The sequence below is a fragment of the Oryza glaberrima genome, chromosome 4, assembly GCF_000147395.1.
Source record: "Oryza glaberrima chromosome 4, OglaRS2, whole genome shotgun sequence".
In the NCBI taxonomy this organism is placed as follows: domain Eukaryota; kingdom Viridiplantae; phylum Streptophyta; class Magnoliopsida; order Poales; family Poaceae; genus Oryza; species Oryza glaberrima.
This window is the reverse complement of record NC_068329.1, coordinates 19,439,218-19,456,669: the sequence shown is the minus strand read 5'-3', so window position 1 is coordinate 19,456,669 and position 17,452 is coordinate 19,439,218. Positions and strand designations below refer to the sequence as shown.

Genomic DNA, 17,452 nt, shown 5'->3' with positions numbered 1-17,452 from the left:
TCTCTCTCTCCCCTTCAGTCGGTGGCGGGGAGCCTGGACTGGAACGACGGCGGGCGGGAACCAGAGTGGTGGCGGCCGGCGGGAGCTGCAGCGGCGGCGACGACAAAAGCAGCAGCAGCAGTGATCCACATATCAGTCACTCAACTGCATATGAGGATCACTTTCCGAACCAAACACCCCTCCGGCCTCACTGGCGTAACACGCAACACCAATACGCCATCACGTGTAGCCGTTCGACCTCCCGCCGCCGTCCGGTGGTCGATGCCAGCGGTGTCCCGTAACCCCGTCGCATCCCGCGTCCACACCCCCACCGAACTCCCCCCGAACAAACCAAAAAAAAAAAAAAAAAACAGCGAAGTGAGGAGCACGACCACACGCGTCCAGCTTTTCGCTCGCACCAGCTCACCACCTCAAGCTCACCTCACGAGCTAGCTAAACTAGCCATCGCCTTCGCCCTCCTTCCCTCCGCCTCCATTCCCATCACCCCCAGCCAAATCCGCCTCGCTTCCATCCACCCACCCCACACCTCTATGCCGCCTCCCCTCCCATGGCGCCAACCGCTCGCCCCTCCCCGAGGCCACCCCCACGAGCCGCGACCTTGACGACCACCCTCCTGCTGCTACTCCTCTCCTCCCTCGCCGTCGCCGCAGCCCAATCGCCGCCTCCTCCCCCGCCGCCGCCGCCGCCGCCTCCCCCGCCACCTCCGCCATCGCCCCCTCCGCCGTCGCCGTCACCGTCACCGCCTCCGCCTCCTCCTCCTCCTCCTCCGCCGCCGCCGCCGCCGTCACCGCCGCCGCCATCCCGCGCGCTGCCGCAGGAGCGCGCGTCGAAGAAGCACCCCGTCCCCCCGCCGCCTTCCTCCCGCCCGCGCCACCGCCACCCGCCCCCGCCCCGCCCGCGGCGGCTCAACTTCGGGGAGAAGCTCGGGATCGCCTTCGCCGGCGTGGCCGTCGCGGCGCAGGTGGTCCTCGCCACCTTCCTCGCGCTCCGCGCGTGGCAGCTGCGGCGGCTCGACCGGGCCGAGGTGTCCTCGTCCACGCCCCTCACCTGACCTGAAGCCAGCCAGCTCGCCGGCCCGGCCGGCCGCCGCCATGCTCGCCGCGTCGCGTTCGTCCGCGTCAGGTCCGTGGTTTTTTTTTTCTGGAACTATCCGTGATCTGATGCCATTGCTGCAAACTAAACTGTAAAGAAATCAACGAGGACGTAGTAGCTCCACTCCACAGACTACGTCTTCCCCGATTCCGTTGTAGAAGCCATTCTTTCGTTCACAGACACAGATCGAGCATACAAGAGCGCGTCGCTGCTGCACCGTGTACAATCCGTTTCTGCATTGTGCAGGCTCTAGTAGGGAGGCAATGTGATCTACTGAGAGATGTAGTGTTCTTCTTTGTTACTGCCACTATGTGGTCCATATTTCAGAGATGGTGCTTGTGTTGCGATTAATTGCGATTGCTTACGGGAGAGTACTGAAGATTATCTCGTTCAATGGATCTCATGAATGTACAAACAGAGGGATATATCAATTATTGTAGCGATGTGATCTGGGCTCTTTAAAATTTTCACCTGTGGTACCACTTGCTACAATCAATATAGGTCCATGTGGAATGATTGACCCAACCCTGGCCCCTTGTTATTCGAAGGATCCTGTACTTTCTGTTTTATGTTTATTTTTGGATTTGCAATGTCCTACTCCAGGCCATGATAAAATGTTGTAACTGGTAAATTATCTCGCGCGAACGTAGATATTAGCAAGTTTCAGGTGTCACGAAATGATGTAGACGATGTTGTTGATATGTGTGTTGGCACTCAACACCAGAGATGTTCAGAAGATGGAAACCTCTATTTGCTCTTTCAGTTTTTGTTTTGAAACCAGAATGTTGTGGTGTCCTACATACTGAATTCCTTGACATGGATTTACTGCATGCCTGCATATGTTATTTTTTACTTCTCAATTTGGATCATGCTAAGGGCATCTTCAACGAGATATTACTGCAAAAAGGGGAAGCTCCATGTTTCAACAAGATAAAATGCCCTTGTGACATTGTCATTATAAAATGCCCTTCTCTGTATGATACGTCAATTTCTAGGAAGGTAAAAACAGCAAATACTCCATGACTAACCAGATTTACTTGTTTATTTCATTAAGACCTATGTGTATGTCTTTTGTGTCTGTTTGGTAGTGTGTTAAATCCATCTTCACTTTTGATGCTGTTTCCTCCATGACTCACCAGATGTTCATGACATCTTAAAAAGGTACTCCTGCTTTCCTTGTTAGTTGTTACCTTTTGCGAAATGCCAAGCATTTTTTGTATCAATAACAAATAACAAAAATATAACTACAAGAAAGAGTTTTTGCATACACTACTGAGCTAAGGTTTTGATATTTGAGTATTTGACTATACACATTCTAAAAGCATTGCCAATTTGATAATTGTGGAAGTATTATGATGCATGAAAGGTCAACAGTCTTCTAATGTGCGCGTCGACAGATAAGCAAAACATCTCTTGCTTGTTGATCACAGATAGGGAGGGTCAGATGGTTTTTGAATATGAAATCGTACAGGAATCATTGGGCTTGCATGTGAGAGCCAGATAGTCAGTAATAGTATATGCCTCGGATTGCATCTTGGACAACTCGACAAGTCTGATCTTCCTGTACTAGTCCTTACTCAGATCCCTAAACTCAGATTCACTTGGCAATGAAAATGCATGCCGACCTTGAAGGAGCAATCGCTGGAGGCTTCTTGAATTCTGTTATTCTTGGCTAGTTGGTGTATCTTTCATAGATTTGACTTCGATCTCTTGAGTTTGTTGAATAAAGATCGGTGTTGCCTTATCTGGTTACTACTTTAGTTAAGCTTATAGCCTGGACATTCCATGGGCAGCCCATTTTGTAGCTAGGTGTCACTTATGATAGTAGTTGGCTTAATTTATCATGTAAGTGAACATTGACCGACAATTCCATTAGACATGCCAATCAGCTTCAGTTTCATTGTTGATCTGAATAGCCGAATTGTTTAAGAAGTACTCCCTCCTTCCCTAAATGTTTGATACCGTTGACTTTTTTAAACATGTTTGACCGTTCGTCTTATTCAAAAACTTTTGTAATATGTTTAAAACTATATGTATACATAAAAATATATTTAACAATAAATCAAATGATAGAAAAAGAATTAACAATTACTTAAATTTTTTTAATAAGACGAACGGTCAAACATTTTTAAAAAAGTCAACGGCGTCAAACATTTTGGGATGGAGGTAGTAGTTGATTTTAAGAAGTAGTTGATACCCGCGCGTTGCTGCGGAATAGCTATATCGTGAATTTGAAATATATAATTCTAGAACTTTTGACTATTGGTATGGTATCATTACATAAAAGGGAACATATGGTTGTAAAATTATCATAATTGCATGATCAACGTGCTTGAATGTTCGATCTGTGCGTTGTATTGCTATATGAATAAGAAATGACATGATTCCAATTAAAATACTGTTGATGTGAAAAAACACGAGGCCTGGGAGATCTGCTTAACTCTAGTGCAGGTCCAAAAATCTCGCCTTTAGGTTCGTGAGCGTGTAAGTTGATTTGATCCTGCAATCAACCAGAAATAAAGACAGGAAAATAGCAGTTAAATCCATAAACAATAGCCGATCGGCCAGCTGCCGATGACGTATCATTTATCTTTGGGCCGATGTCATATGTGAATCGATCAGCAATCATGAATAAGTAAGGAAGAACTAAATCTACTCGATCGGCTGTAGATATTAACAATATGTAATCCTTATGTCGATATATACTTAAATCAAGTGATTGGGATAGATCGGTCGTCATGCCGAGACAGTATAAATCACTTAGATGAAATATATATTAACAATGAGATTATAATAGATGTTCATAACATAGCCGATCAGATAGATCCAGCATATATCAGCTAATACTCCGATACCACTCTATATTAAGATATTAAAGCAAGTAAAATATATCAAACAGAAGCCTAATATACCTAAATGCAACAAGATCTTAACATAAATGGTAGATTTAACATGTCAATCAAGCATATAAGACAAAGAATAGTTAAATCAGGTAAGATCGGCTGAAACCCCGACATTACCCTAATCGGTAACCAAAAACAAGCTAGAGATTGAGATTCTAATCACGACTTATAAGGTCAAACTCAACTGATGCAGCTATAAGTATGAAAAAAAGGACATCTAGACAATCAAGCTGTTGGTTGTTTTATAGAGTGGTGGATACCCTATATAATCTAAGTCAACATAGATATTTAACCTAATCGGTTGCTTTCCAATAATAGATGTTAGCCGATTGAAGGTTAGATAACGATATTGTCAAAGATTATACAGAATATATGATAACTCGACGAATTACATACACAAGATTAGAGTATTATAAAGATGAAAGCACTAATCCCGAGAACGCAAGCCACCATAACAAGTTTTACCTCTAGTTGAAGATCGAAACCGATGCAGCTCAACTCGAAAGCAAGAACTCGTCAAAACAAAACGAAAGTAAAGGGTGGCGATGCGCCGAGATTGTATTGAACGTATGTTGTTGTATTACATGGGGGCTCGGGGTCTATTTATACCTGAGATTACAAAATATGTCCGTGTCGGACATGACTCTTATCTCTAACAAACTCTAAGTTACCATAAGTCTTTGCGGCAGACTTTTGCCCAAACATATCTCTAAGAAAATTACATGAAATATCCTAATTAATAGATACAATTGCCTTCTCAGGACTCAATCCATGCATGGCAATCCTCATGAAGCACATTAACTCAACCCGACAATGTATGCCGCGCCACATTGTCGGCATCGGCTCAATTGGCCAACCTTGTCCGACTCGAACTCCGCCGATCCTGATTGTAGCCGATTCTGACTTTTAGCTGATTCTCGCTCTGTTTCCGGAACGATCTCTATCTTAGATACCGCTTCGATCTATCTCCATCTCCGATACTTGGATTACCAAATTTGGTTGTTAACAGATACTCCCATCTTGAAGAACAATGAATGGTAAGCAAATAGTACGCTATTCTTATTATGTACTCCCTCCGTCCCAAAAAAAACTCAACTTCTAGAGTTTGAATTTTGTCCCATAAAAAACCAATTTCTACCATTCTACCTATTCTTAGCACGTAAATCGAGAAGTTTTATATCTTCAATACCCTTTACCTACCTATCACTATTACTACTTTTTTCAATGATTAAAGGCATTTTAGTCATTCTCACTCTCCACTAATTTCACCTTGATATGATCGGAATTGATTTTCCGTGGGACGGAGGGAGTACTAAATTGACTTAAGATCTCATCCAGATATTTTAAACAACTAATAAAATATTTCTTTTTGCGAGAAAACAAAGAGAGAATACGGACAACGCTGCATGCATATGTTGGCAAATGATCTTAAAAGAAAATAACTATTGGGTGCATGAATCTAGTAATTCCAAGAAATATGTTCACCTATGAGTAAATGGGAGGAACTGTGGAGAAACAAATACAGTGATTACCGGTCTGAAAAACACAAAGATTTGGCACAACCTTTTAATCAGATGTAGATGGTCAAATGTGAGAGTGGACCAATCCATCAATACTTAAAGTTACCAAAAATTGAAGTTACCATAGTTGTGATACATTGGCAAATGAAGCTTGGTGATAAACGAAGAAATCAGATATGAAAATAAATAAGATTATTAGTATATTACGATACACATTTGATCAATTTATACTTTTAATCTTGTTATATTTAGGATATTTAAAAATATATAAATTGGACCACCCATATGAAAATCCTAGATACGCCAAGATAAATTTGGTTAGTTTATTTTAGGATGATGAATATAAGATAGAAATTGTATGGTTGGTACTGTAGCTATTGGCTGCCATCTACTACTAGCTACTACCTCCGTCCCAATTTAAGTACAGTTGTGGATTTAAATGACCAACGTTTCACCATCATTTTATTTGAAAATTTTATGAAAGAAATAAAAAAATAGTTACATATAAAATACTACTTATGTTTTATCATCTAATAACAATATAAAAATACTAATCAATTTTTTTTTCAAATAAGATGGATGTTCAAACGTTGAATATGAATAATGTAAAACTACACCTTTTTTTACGGAGACAGTATTATTATACCGAACAGGGCAACAGGCCCATGGATGAGCTAGTATTATTATGCAACAGGCCCATGGATTTTTGAACATGTGGATAAGCTAAGAATTCCCACCTGGTAAGTGGCTGATAACCCTACCAAGCTAAATAGAAGGCTTGGCAATAGCTATGGACTGTAATATACCAAAGGTCTGTATAGCCTCAGACTGCTTTGAGGTCATTAAGAGCATCTCAGAGAAACCAAGGTGCCAATATTTAGCAGTCCTAAATGATACTGAGGCAAGAAGGAAGCATTTTGCAAAAGTAGAGTTTCGTCATGAAAATCGGGCTTGTAATTTTGATGCTCATAACTTAGCTAAGTTTGCTTCTACTTTACAGGAGGGGCGTTATCTTTGGTTCTCAAATCCTCCTTGTAATATGAATAGGAATGTAAATATGGACGGTAATAGATAAATTGTCCACTCTTTCTTAAAAAAAAAGCTAAATAAAAAAAGAAAAACAGAAAATTATTTGTGTAATAAATTTTGTTCGTTTTTACTATTCACCGTAGTGACCATGCGGCCATGCGGGCTTACCGTCGGCGGGGGTATAGTAAACCCGTCGTCCACATTTTGCGCAAAAATGCTCATATGCGTCATGCTGACATATGCAGTCCAGACCTCAATTCGGGTCTTCCTCCAGCACTGACGTGGCAGTCCAGTGACGCGCTTCCCTCTCTCCCATTGGTCCGCCCCACCATCCACATGGCAACGCAGGCCCACCTACCTACCAAAACAGGAAGCGCATCCCCTGGCACGACGCTGACAGGTGGGCCCCAGTTGCGGGCGGCCCCATCCGTCATCGACTCAACCCGCATATACCCACGAGTCCCACCAGCCACAGGCCACTGAGCCCGCATCGTCTCGTCTCCCTCTCCCTCTCCCACCCTGCCTCCCTCCTCGACGAGCTCCGAGCGGCGGCGATGGCGAGCGACGGCGCGGCGGCCACGCCGGCGAAGGCGAGCCCGAAGAAGGCCAACCTCCTCGACCCCCACTCCATCAAGCACCTCCTCGACGAGACCATCTCCGACGTACGAGCGACACGCGCTAAAACCCTAGCCTCCCCCCCCCCTCTCCATTCTCTCTCCCCTCCCCTCTCGATCTCCTCCGGTTGGGTTTGATAGATTTTGGCCGCTGATGAGGAGGTGGTTTTTGTTGTGCGATCAGGTCGTGAAGAGCAAGGGCTACGCGGAGGACACGCGGCTGGGCAACTGGAAGCTGGCGATTGGGGCGGCCGTGATCGCCATCGCTCTCCTCGCGCAGTTCTACCCGAAGAAGTTCCCCCAGAACCGCGAGTTCCTCCTCGGCTGCATCGCATTATATCCTTGATTTTGTGATTCCGCTCTGTTTCGGATGAAACTGGATTTAGATCTGCTTTTGGGGTGTTGTCAGTTAGCTGGAATTTGGTTTTGATTGGTAGTTATTGTGAAACCTGTTGTTTGTTTCTGTTGATCCTTGACTTGATCGGTCGATACATATGTGGTGTTGAATGTGGTGCTGTTGATACTTAGCTATACCAAGGAAAAGGATGCCATTATGTTCACACACCCTCCTGCGGTGAGTTATCATCTGGATTTGATGCTCTTTAATTCAAAGTGCATATCAATGACACACTTTATCTTACTGTAGCGCATCTATTATAAATGGTTGGGGGTTGGGCAAAATTAGCCAATTAGGAAGTAGATCTCGCATCAACGTATATGAAAATTGAGCAGTATAAGATGCCTATCATAGTACTCCCTCCATTTACTTTTGATAGTCATATTTCATCTTGGCATACTGACCAATGATAAGTAATTTTACTTATCATCCATTTAAACAAGCTACTAGTTATTCCTCATAAACAAGCGATTCATTAATATTTACATTTCTCGATGCCCATGTAGCCAATCTTTTGTGAAAGAATGGAGAGTCACGCATTAAATCCGAGAAAGTCATTAAGAGGATATGTGGTTGGATTGAAATATGCCTATCAAAAGTAAATTTTTCATATTTGAAAATATGCCTATCAAAAGTAGATAGAGGGGGTATCATATATAGGTCTTGAAAATTCTGGGTTTCTGACTGAAGAGTTTGATGACCCATATCATACTATATCTTGTCATTGCAGCCCCATAAACTAATATGGTACAGACTGGTAGTTTTCATTTTTCAAGTTCTGGTTTGTTTCATATTCTCATGTTATGGACATCTCATTGCAAATTAGATGTTATACTACTTAGTACAAATATGTTTTATCTATTACTTTTCCTCTCAGGTAGCAACTTTGTAGTTGTGCAGGTTATGTTACAGCTAGTGTCGTCAGTTACATCTTACCAGCAATGAAGCTACCAGATTATGAACAACTATTTTGCTTCTAAACCATGAACACACTGACAGATGTGCCTGGCTATTCAGTTACTTTTAGTAATAGTGCTTTGTTTAGACACTTACTTCATCTTGTCTTGCACTCTACATAATGTGATTAGGAGATGTTTTTACGATTTTTCTTGTTTGGTACATGTGTCGCCATAATGTTTACAGCATTATTTAACCTGTTGTATTTTTCTTTGTTCCAGGGTTCTTTCAATAGCACTGGACTAGTTATATCTTCAAAATTACCAAGATTCTCGGATATGTACACTATCACAATAGCCAGTGCAGATCCCCAGTCTATTTCCGCCAATAAGCCAGTTCATTTCACTAAGAGTGTTACAAAATGGTATGTATTTATTAGAACTTCTCAATTCAGTGAGTTAAATGAAGTCATCAAGAAACATATTTCTTCTTTAATCTTAGTGAAGGCACACTCTTCTAGTTAGCTACAGTTGCATGGTTTAAACCTATTGTTCTCTTAAAGGAGAGAATTCTAAATTTGATTGCAATGCTCGTTATACGGTCATGTGCTCTAAAAATGCGTTTGCCAAGGCTGCACCTTCCGGTGTAGGCCACCTTCCCAGTGTATCCGATCTAGGTGTCTGCCTGGCTCTGCTAGGTTCGCCTTATGCTCTTATCACTGATATGTGCTAGCTGCTAGTCTGCTGCCAAACTAGCCATAGCGCCTTGGTGAACACTCTCTGCTAATGCTCACTCGATTGATGCTTCCATTGTGCTGTTAGGATTACACCATTACATGATGATAGCTAGTGCATGACTGCTCCAAACATGCTTCCTGTATTAAGGCCATGTTCGACACCACCTAGTTTGCAGATACTACTAGTTGCACATTGCAAATCATTAGCGTCAACATTTTAGGCATTATTCAATGGCATAAAGAGAAAGGTGCAAGCTTGAGCATGATCTAACCTGTCAGCACAAAGTTCTAATTCACCTGGAAACTTAAAGGCATCCTTTCAGTGTTACCCTTCTTTTGCAGTAACAGTATTCCTGTGCAGGTTTACTAAGGAAGGAGTTCTCGTGGAAGGCCTGTTCTGGAAGGATGTTGAGAGGTTGATTGATGACTACAACACTGAGCGCAAGGGCAAATGAATGGGTAGTCCATGTGACTATGAGACGTTAATTGTCTAGAAAAGAAACCCTCTTGTGGAATTCCTTGCTTGGAAGAATCCTTAGCTTAATCAAAATAGACAATTTTGTCATACATTACTGTTTCACTGGTGATTGAAATGCTGTCGAAGACACCCGGTACCATCCCAATTCTTTTTTATGAGCTTACAAGCCTATCGATGGTTAATCATAGATACCAGCACTGAGCTCTGTACGTTCTGCTTATATGACAACATGAATGAAATTGCCTCAGGAAAACAGAAAAATGTATTATGCCAATAGCCAAAAATCCTTGTAAATAATTCCTTCTGTACACATATTTTGGACTGGTAAGGTACCAACAACTACCGGTGTCGTCGAAATACGTACTCTCCCCGTCCCAAAATATAAGCATTTTTAGCATAGTGATAAGTCAAACATTTTTAACTTTGACTATTACTAGCAAAAAAAAATTATGTAAAATTAATGTTACTAAATTTATCATTAAACAAGCTATCATAATATGTAACTCTTTTTATTTAAAACATCTTATTTAACTCTTTTTATTTAAAACATCTTATTTTTATAGATATTGTTGGTCAAAATAGCATTTTGGAGACCGTGTTACAGAACAAAAACACCACCCTTTCAAGTTCCATACAGCAATATGTTACGGAATTGATCCATAACAATTTAGTTGTCTGATAATCTAAGTCACAAGTTCAGTATGTCAGGAGGAGTGAATGTGCCAAACACAATCATCAGGAACATTATTCATCATGTTTGCTAAAACAAGTGCCGTGCAAGGGTTTGGACAAACTCTGTTCCTAGAATAACACTTCGCTAATTACTGTACATCAGATACAAAACCTCAAAATACAGAAGTGACTCAAGTGAGAAGAACTCCATTGGATTTGAGATGTATCATCTTCACCCTCCTGGTATATACCTTGTAAGGGGTCAATACCGATCTGACTGTGTTACGATAGCCTCAACTCGATCTATTGATGCTTGCAATCGCCCGTAGTTCATACTGAAGGCAGGTTCTCCTGTTCCAACAGCCCTGCATGGAGAAAAGATGAAAATTAGCTGATGTTACTGTGTCTTTATGGTAAAAATTATCCCTGATTAGTAGGTTCCACAAGGATTGTGCTAATGATGCCTAGCCACAAACTCTTTAAGCAGGGTTGAGTGACTTACCCATGAATCTCAGGAAGCACATATTCAGCTCTCCAACCGACCCTCAAATCAAACCCTGGGAACATGCTGAGTGTCGATTTGTTTCTTATCTGAGAGACACCATCTCCCCCCAAACACGTAGAGAGCTTCCACTTCCATCCAGTGGCATTGAGATGGAAATTGTGACCAATGCCGACCTGTAACCATTGTTATTAGAAATTCCATGTACTATCAGTACCAGAAAAGGAACTTGTTGAACAAATGAAGATTCAAGCTGGGCACTTTTTTTTAATCACTACTGGTTCCTGTGTTTCACCATGTTGACCATGTGTGGTATGTCCAACCAATCTGATCCTTTCTAATTCAACTAACTTTGCATGTCAGTTAGATGTGCATTATACTTTCTGGCTAGGAGAAATGGTCTATACTCTATTCCTGGTGTACACATTAAGAGAAGGAAGCAACAGAAAGTCCCAGGAATCACTTGTTATATGTTTTGAAGGACCAAATCTTCCGCTAAGACAGAAAATTGAAGCAAACGGTATGTGCCATAATCAAGGTATATTTCATGGTCCCCAAAACTGTCATTTTAGCCACCCAGAAATTGATATGTGACATCAGCTAAACATCAGCAAATCATAGATAATTATTAAATACCAGTGATGTTAGAGAAAATTCCTTATTTACCACCCACAAAAAAAATGTAAGTTGCGAAAAGAGGACCGACTCCATTGTTCAGTAGCTTTACTCTTCAGATAAATCAAGAAATTATTTCGTCTAGCTTCTTAAAATAAAAACTGATGCATGCAGTACATTTTCAGAAGAACATTGTGATCAAGGAACATATACATGACATGGTCTCCATATAAAATAAATTTGCTTAACTGAAGCCAAGATATTTATCTTCCACATTCCACTACCATGGTTGAAAATATATTTGTTTCTTAGCACTTCAAACCTGAGGTCTGAAGAACAACAAACTGAACTCATATATCCTGTTTAAAAATTTTACTCACATCAATTCCATACACTCAACTGCTCAAAAACTGGAAGCACAAAAATGACTAACCATAGAAATGCATAGCTACTATGTGCAATGCAAATACCAACTAACTTCTCTAGTGGCACCATCAAACAACATGTTTCATGGAAGATACCAATGAACAGTATATACTGACTGTGTCAAGACAGGGCCATGACAAATATGTGTACTAGTCATTGCTATAAAGCTACCACAAAAATGATGCACAAATAACATGGTTCAATGAGAGAACCTGTAGATTGAGAAACTTCGTTACTGGTATCTTCTTGGAAAGAAGCTGTATATCACCGCTGATGGGCTTGTAGTGGAACTTCCACTTCCGTTCATAGTCCAGAGGCTTCAGAACTACCTTCGCCTCAAAATCATTCACCTCAAGATTATAGAACTGAAAAGAAAATACATCGTTGCATTTAGCAGAGAACAATTTATATTTCACGAAAAAACCACACTGCGATTATCAATTTTCTACGCTAGAAGAGTGTCATATGATCAATTCCCCATGACAAAATTAACCACATAACTCCGCATTGGCAAGATTGGGAGTGAGGTGATATTCTCCCAATGCACACAAGGGGAGGCAACTTCAGCAAGTGCAAATAATTTCCAATAGTAATACAAGAACATCCACAAGATTTATCCTTCGTAGATCGACGAGGGACTCTACTGAAGCACATTGGATAATTGAATCTCTAAATAACTGGGGGAAAGAGAACATAAATCAAATAAAAAACACTCGCGAGGTTTAGGGTTTAGGAATGAGAGGATATGACATGGGACCTCGAAGTTGAGGCCGACGCGGAGGCCCTGGAGCTCCTTGCGGAACTTGAAGTGCAGCTCGGCCGGCACCACGTTTATCTTGTACAGCTCGTCGAGCGTCGTCGGCCCGTCCCCGACGCCCCCGTCGGGCCCGACGCCGCCGCCGCCGCCGCGGCGCGAGCTCGAGGCCATGGGGGGGAGGCGGGGGCGGGAGGGAGGGAGGAAGAGGGGGTTCCCTTTCTCTTTCTCTCTCTTGGGTTTGATTTGGGCGGCGGAGCGACGATGGGCGGCAGCGAGGAGGGGAGGAGCGGCGCCACCCGGCCGTAATCTAGAAATGAGTGGCGCTTTTTTACAGATCGCTCCCTCGCTTTTGCAGCTAATGCATACGAGACCAAAATGCATTTGTGGGTTGTTCAGTTATTACTGTATTTTCTTTTACTACTAATTATTATGCTTACAGAAGAACTACACCACGGCATCACATGCCATTATGAGAACACGGGGTAGTAGATAATGAAGCGAATCATTAGCCTTACTCTTTTTTCACTATGTCTTTCTCACGTCGCACGGACACAGTTTGTTTGTTTCTTTCTCACTGCTACGAGCACCACCAACCCACCCGTCATGCGGTGACCCAATTCTGTCTTCCTCCTCCGTTTCTCGACTCCTTAATCGTCACCTCCTCAATCTCCATGTTCCTCTCTCCTTACACTGGATCTAGAGGCTGACGAGTTTATTGGAGGTCGTTGGAATCATAGTAGTCGGTGAGGAGGGAGGCAACGATGATGAGATTGATGTTATCATAGGTGAAGAGGAAGGAAAAGGAGAAGGTAAGTCCGAACGCGACGAAAGTAGCGGCGAGGGGAGTTGGCGAAGTAGGCGAAGGATTACTGCAAGGTGCTTCATACTCATTTAGGCCTCGAGGTTGTCGCACATGCATCGTTTGAAACCGCCGTGCTTTTCACCAGCTCACCGTGTTGCTCACCGATATTGGGTGCTTTTGTCCTCAGGTGTGGTATATAGGTACCAATTGATGAGTGTTGCTGCTTCGCTTGCACGAAAGTCGAGGTTATCCTGCTTCGCTCTTTTTGCAGTGTGGGAGCTTAGGATGCGAGAGGTGAGAGGTTGGGGTTGGATTTGTTAAGTTGTCCCATTCCAACAGTATTCCGTGCTCTAGCATCGCTTTAACACTTTAACTATACTTATGTATCACTAGCAGTTTTTTTTATATAAGCACGATGGCCACTAGCTGTCAAAGATACTTGAATCATTAGAACTTATTATACTAGGATAAGATATATAGTTGGGGAAAATCCTATTTTGTATATAGACAAGAAATAAATATGAGTTGATCATCCATATACTAATCTTTAAAATATTTTATCCAATTTAACTGTAGATTTTGTTGAAAGTAGTTGAATTTTATGTTTTACCAAAGAGCTTACCCTAGCTTCAACATGATATATTATGTTCTATACGAAGAAATATCAAACACGGTGGCAGGATCAAAGTTAGCTCTCTCTTTGCATTTGCGCTCCTATGAATGTGGATATGTATTTGATGGAAACATTTTTCATCGAGATAGGGTGTGTTTAGTTCACACCAAAATTAAAAGTTTGGTTGAAATTGGAACGATGTGATAGAAAAGTTGAAAGCTTATGTATGTAGGAAAGTTTTGATACGATGGAAAAGTTGGAAGTTTGAATAAAAAATTTGGAACTAATTGAGACCATAGATAAAAGAGTAAAACATCTTACTGCCAGCTTCACCCTTCACCGCGTTCAACCGCACAAATCGCACTATCAAAAAGGAAAAAAAAAAACTTAAGGCCAAAACGGCAAAACCCTGCCCCCTCCAGTCTCTGGTCCATATGGCCTCCTCTCTCTTTGTCACATCGCGGTGAGTTCATGACGACCCCCGCCGCCGCCGCCGCCGCCTCCTCCTCCTCCGCCTCCTCGCCCCCGAACCCTCCACCGCCGTCGCTCTCTCTGATGCCTTCCCGCCTCCACGCCCTCCTCTGCATCTACCTGCCCCATCCCCGCCCCCTCGCCCGCCTCCTCCACTACTCCGCCGCCGGCCCGCCGTCGCAGCAGCAGCAGCTCCCGCCTTCTTCGTCGCCGCCGTCGCCGTCGCACGCGTCGGCCGAGCTCTGGATCGCCAAGGCGCTCGCGTCCGCGGCATTGCTCCGCCCGCGGCACCTCCCGGGGTTCCGCCGCATCGACCCTTCCCCGCTCGCCGCCGCCGCCGCGCTCCGTCTCGCGCCGTGCGCCTCCTCGGCCCTCGCCGTCTTCACCGCGCTGCATTGCTCGCCGCTCTCCATCACGCCGTCCGCGCACTCCTGCCAGCAGATCATCGTGGTGCTGTGCAGGTCCGGCCGCCAGGCCGACGCCCTCCAGCTGTTTGACCAAATGACGACCCACTACGGGTACTCTCCCGACGCCCGTTTTCTCTCGTTCCTGGTCAGTTCCTGCACATGTGCAAACCTTCTGGATGCGTCCGCGACATTGCTATCGAAGGCATCGGAGTTTGGTTGCCGCGTAGAAGCATATGCGTATAACAAGCTCATGAGCTCGTTGATTGGCCGTGGACGGGTGCATGATGTTGTGGCGTTGTTTGAACGGTGGATTCAGGACAGGGTATATTCTCCAGATGTTTGGAGCTTTAATGTTGTCATCAAGGGGGTTTGTCGGGTGGGGCAAGTCCAAAAGGCGCTCGAGCTGGTCGAAAGGATGAATGAATTTGGGTGTTCACCAGATACTGTCACACATAACATCCTTGTGGATGGTCTATGCAGGACTAATGAGGTGAGTAGAGGTCATGAGGTGTTGAGGAGGCTCCAGAGGGATGGTGTTTGCATGCCCAATGTTGTGACATTCACCTCGGTGATCTCAGGTTACTGTAAGGCTGGGAAGTTGGAGGATGCAATGGCTGTATACAATGACATGGTTGCATCTGGGATAATGCCCAACACGGTTACATACAATGTGCTTATAAATGGATATGGCAAAGTTGGCGACTTGGGTTCTGCGGTGGAAGTTTATCAGCAAATGACGCGACTTCGGTGCCCTCCTGATGTTGTGACATTTAGTTCTTTGATTGATGGTTATTGTCGGTGTGGGCAACTTGATGATGCATTGAGGATTTGGAGTGATATGGCCCAGCATCGCATTCAACCAAATGTGTACACCTTTTCTATCATAATACACTCACTTTGTAAGCAGAACAGATCAGATGAAGCAATTGGTCTTTTGAATGAACTAAACTTGAGACCTGACATTGCACCACAAGCATTCATATATAACCCAGTGATAGATGTACTGTGCAAGTGTGGCAAGGTGGATGAAGCAAACTTGATTCGAAAGGGCATGGAAGAAAAAGGATGTCGCCCTGACAAGTATACATATACTATTCTAATAATTGGTTACTGCATGAAGAGTAGGATTTCAGAGGCTATCATGTTTTTCCATGAAATGGTGGAGGCTGGTTGTTCCCCTGACAGTATTACAGTTAATTGTTTTATTAGTTGCCTATTAAAGGCTGGGATGCCAAATGAGGTGGATCATGTAATGCGTCTTGCATCAGGGGGTGCTTCATCTATTCAGGAAGTCCCTTCTCCTGTGAGGCAAAGACTAGATATTTCAGTAGCTTTGTAGTTGAATGGTACAGCAGAGAATGGAAGGAAAAGCACACTGACTGTTTCTGGTATGCACTGCAGAACATCTGGAACTTGCAAAGCTTATAAGAGGCTGTGGTGACTGGTGAGTTGTTCTTGTTTGAGTTAGAGACCTCTTACACATCTTTAATAGATATATGTTTGTTTCCTCAAAGTTTGAACTATTTTCATCCCCATACGACCTTGTATTAGTTTTTAAATTATCACTATAGAATTCGAAGCACATGTTTGGTCTAATAGCTTTAGTGCCCTGTGCCCATCTTAATACCGTCTTGACATTTAGTTCATTACAGATGTAGTAGCATGGATCATCAGAGATAATAACTGGGTTTCTAATAGTCTGTTTAAGTCTGCATACTGTGAACAAGATTTTTATTGCATTATGCCAGTTTGTTCCCCTTCAAATGATGACCTAACTGGCAGGATTCCTATGCTTATTAACATTTGTCATAATATAAACTCCACTTTAGCCTACTAACATAGTTGAAGATTTGAAGGCACCTGATATTTTTTCATTACTTGTTTTGCAGGATATTCAGATAAGAGAACCTCAAATGTAAACATATTGCACCTGGACCAGAACTACCAAGAAACTAATCGAAAACAACTTCACACTGATCAATAAAGTAAAAAGCAAGCCATTTGGTCTCCTAGTATTTAGTGAAGCAACAGATATAAACTCATGTATAACTGGTTCGCCTGATCGCTTTCCTGGGACTTCCAGTCACTTTGGTCCATATGCGTCAGCAACATGCTTTTTTGGACTTGTTAACTGAAATGAGATTGAGTAGCAGTTGAAGACTTGATTCTTGAAGAATGGCATGAAGTAATTTTCCCTCTAGCAGAGGTACTTCACCTGTTACCAGTTTTTCTTGTGCTATTCACTGTGGTATAGATTTTTTTTAGGAGGTAGTTGATCATTTTGATCATCTATACACATGGTTGTCCATATTTCCAATAATGCTTACACAAGTTTGAGCACAATTTTTGGTAGTGCGATTTTTTTTTTTAAAAATTCCCATTGGAATGATTATTTGGGTTTTTTTCATAGGCAAGCTCATTCAGTATTTATTATCAACCTTCTAGTTTTCCCAACATAATCTATGGCCTACTGAGTGACTTATCAACTTTTCCTATAGTTCTTATTATCAACATTATCAGA

At 42.7% G+C, this 17,452-nt stretch overlaps 4 protein-coding genes across 4 annotated transcripts; 3 read left to right on the top strand and 1 right to left on the bottom strand.

The window, feature by feature from the left end:
• The first annotated feature begins 312 nt into the window (after positions 1 to 312).
• Positions 313 to 3,097, top strand: LOC127769905 (sulfated surface glycoprotein 185-like). The gene has a single exon (XM_052295568.1). The coding sequence runs from the start codon at positions 548 to 550 to the stop codon at positions 1,049 to 1,051; it is 504 nt and encodes a 167-aa protein (XP_052151528.1). The 5' UTR covers positions 313 to 547; the 3' UTR covers positions 1,052 to 3,097.
• Positions 3,098 to 7,028: 3,931 nt separating this feature from the next.
• Positions 7,029 to 9,950, top strand: LOC127771464 (signal peptidase complex subunit 2-like). Its single transcript, XM_052297380.1, has 5 exons — positions 7,029 to 7,206; positions 7,343 to 7,498; positions 7,655 to 7,732; positions 8,734 to 8,876; positions 9,550 to 9,950. Exons 1-5 carry the CDS (start codon positions 7,099 to 7,101, stop codon positions 9,641 to 9,643), a joined length of 579 nt encoding a protein of 192 aa, XP_052153340.1. The 5' UTR covers positions 7,029 to 7,098; the 3' UTR covers positions 9,644 to 9,950.
• A 199-nt stretch (positions 9,951 to 10,149) lies between these two features.
• LOC127771463 (uncharacterized) lies at positions 10,150 to 12,918 on the bottom strand. Its single transcript, XM_052297379.1, has 4 exons — positions 12,639 to 12,918; positions 12,094 to 12,246; positions 10,841 to 11,016; positions 10,150 to 10,703 (listed from the first exon to the last, which is right to left on the bottom strand). The coding sequence occupies exons 1-4, from the start codon at positions 12,807 to 12,809 to the stop codon at positions 10,601 to 10,603; spliced, it is 603 nt and encodes a 200-aa protein (XP_052153339.1). The 5' UTR covers positions 12,810 to 12,918; the 3' UTR covers positions 10,150 to 10,600.
• A 1,527-nt stretch (positions 12,919 to 14,445) lies between these two features.
• On the top strand, positions 14,446 to 17,307 carry LOC127772055 (pentatricopeptide repeat-containing protein At2g06000-like). Its single transcript, XM_052298034.1, has 2 exons — positions 14,446 to 16,375; positions 16,821 to 17,307. Exon 1 carries the CDS (start codon positions 14,525 to 14,527, stop codon positions 16,268 to 16,270), a length of 1,746 nt encoding a protein of 581 aa, XP_052153994.1. The 5' UTR covers positions 14,446 to 14,524; the 3' UTR covers positions 16,271 to 16,375; positions 16,821 to 17,307.
• The last annotated feature ends 145 nt before the right edge of the window (positions 17,308 to 17,452 follow it).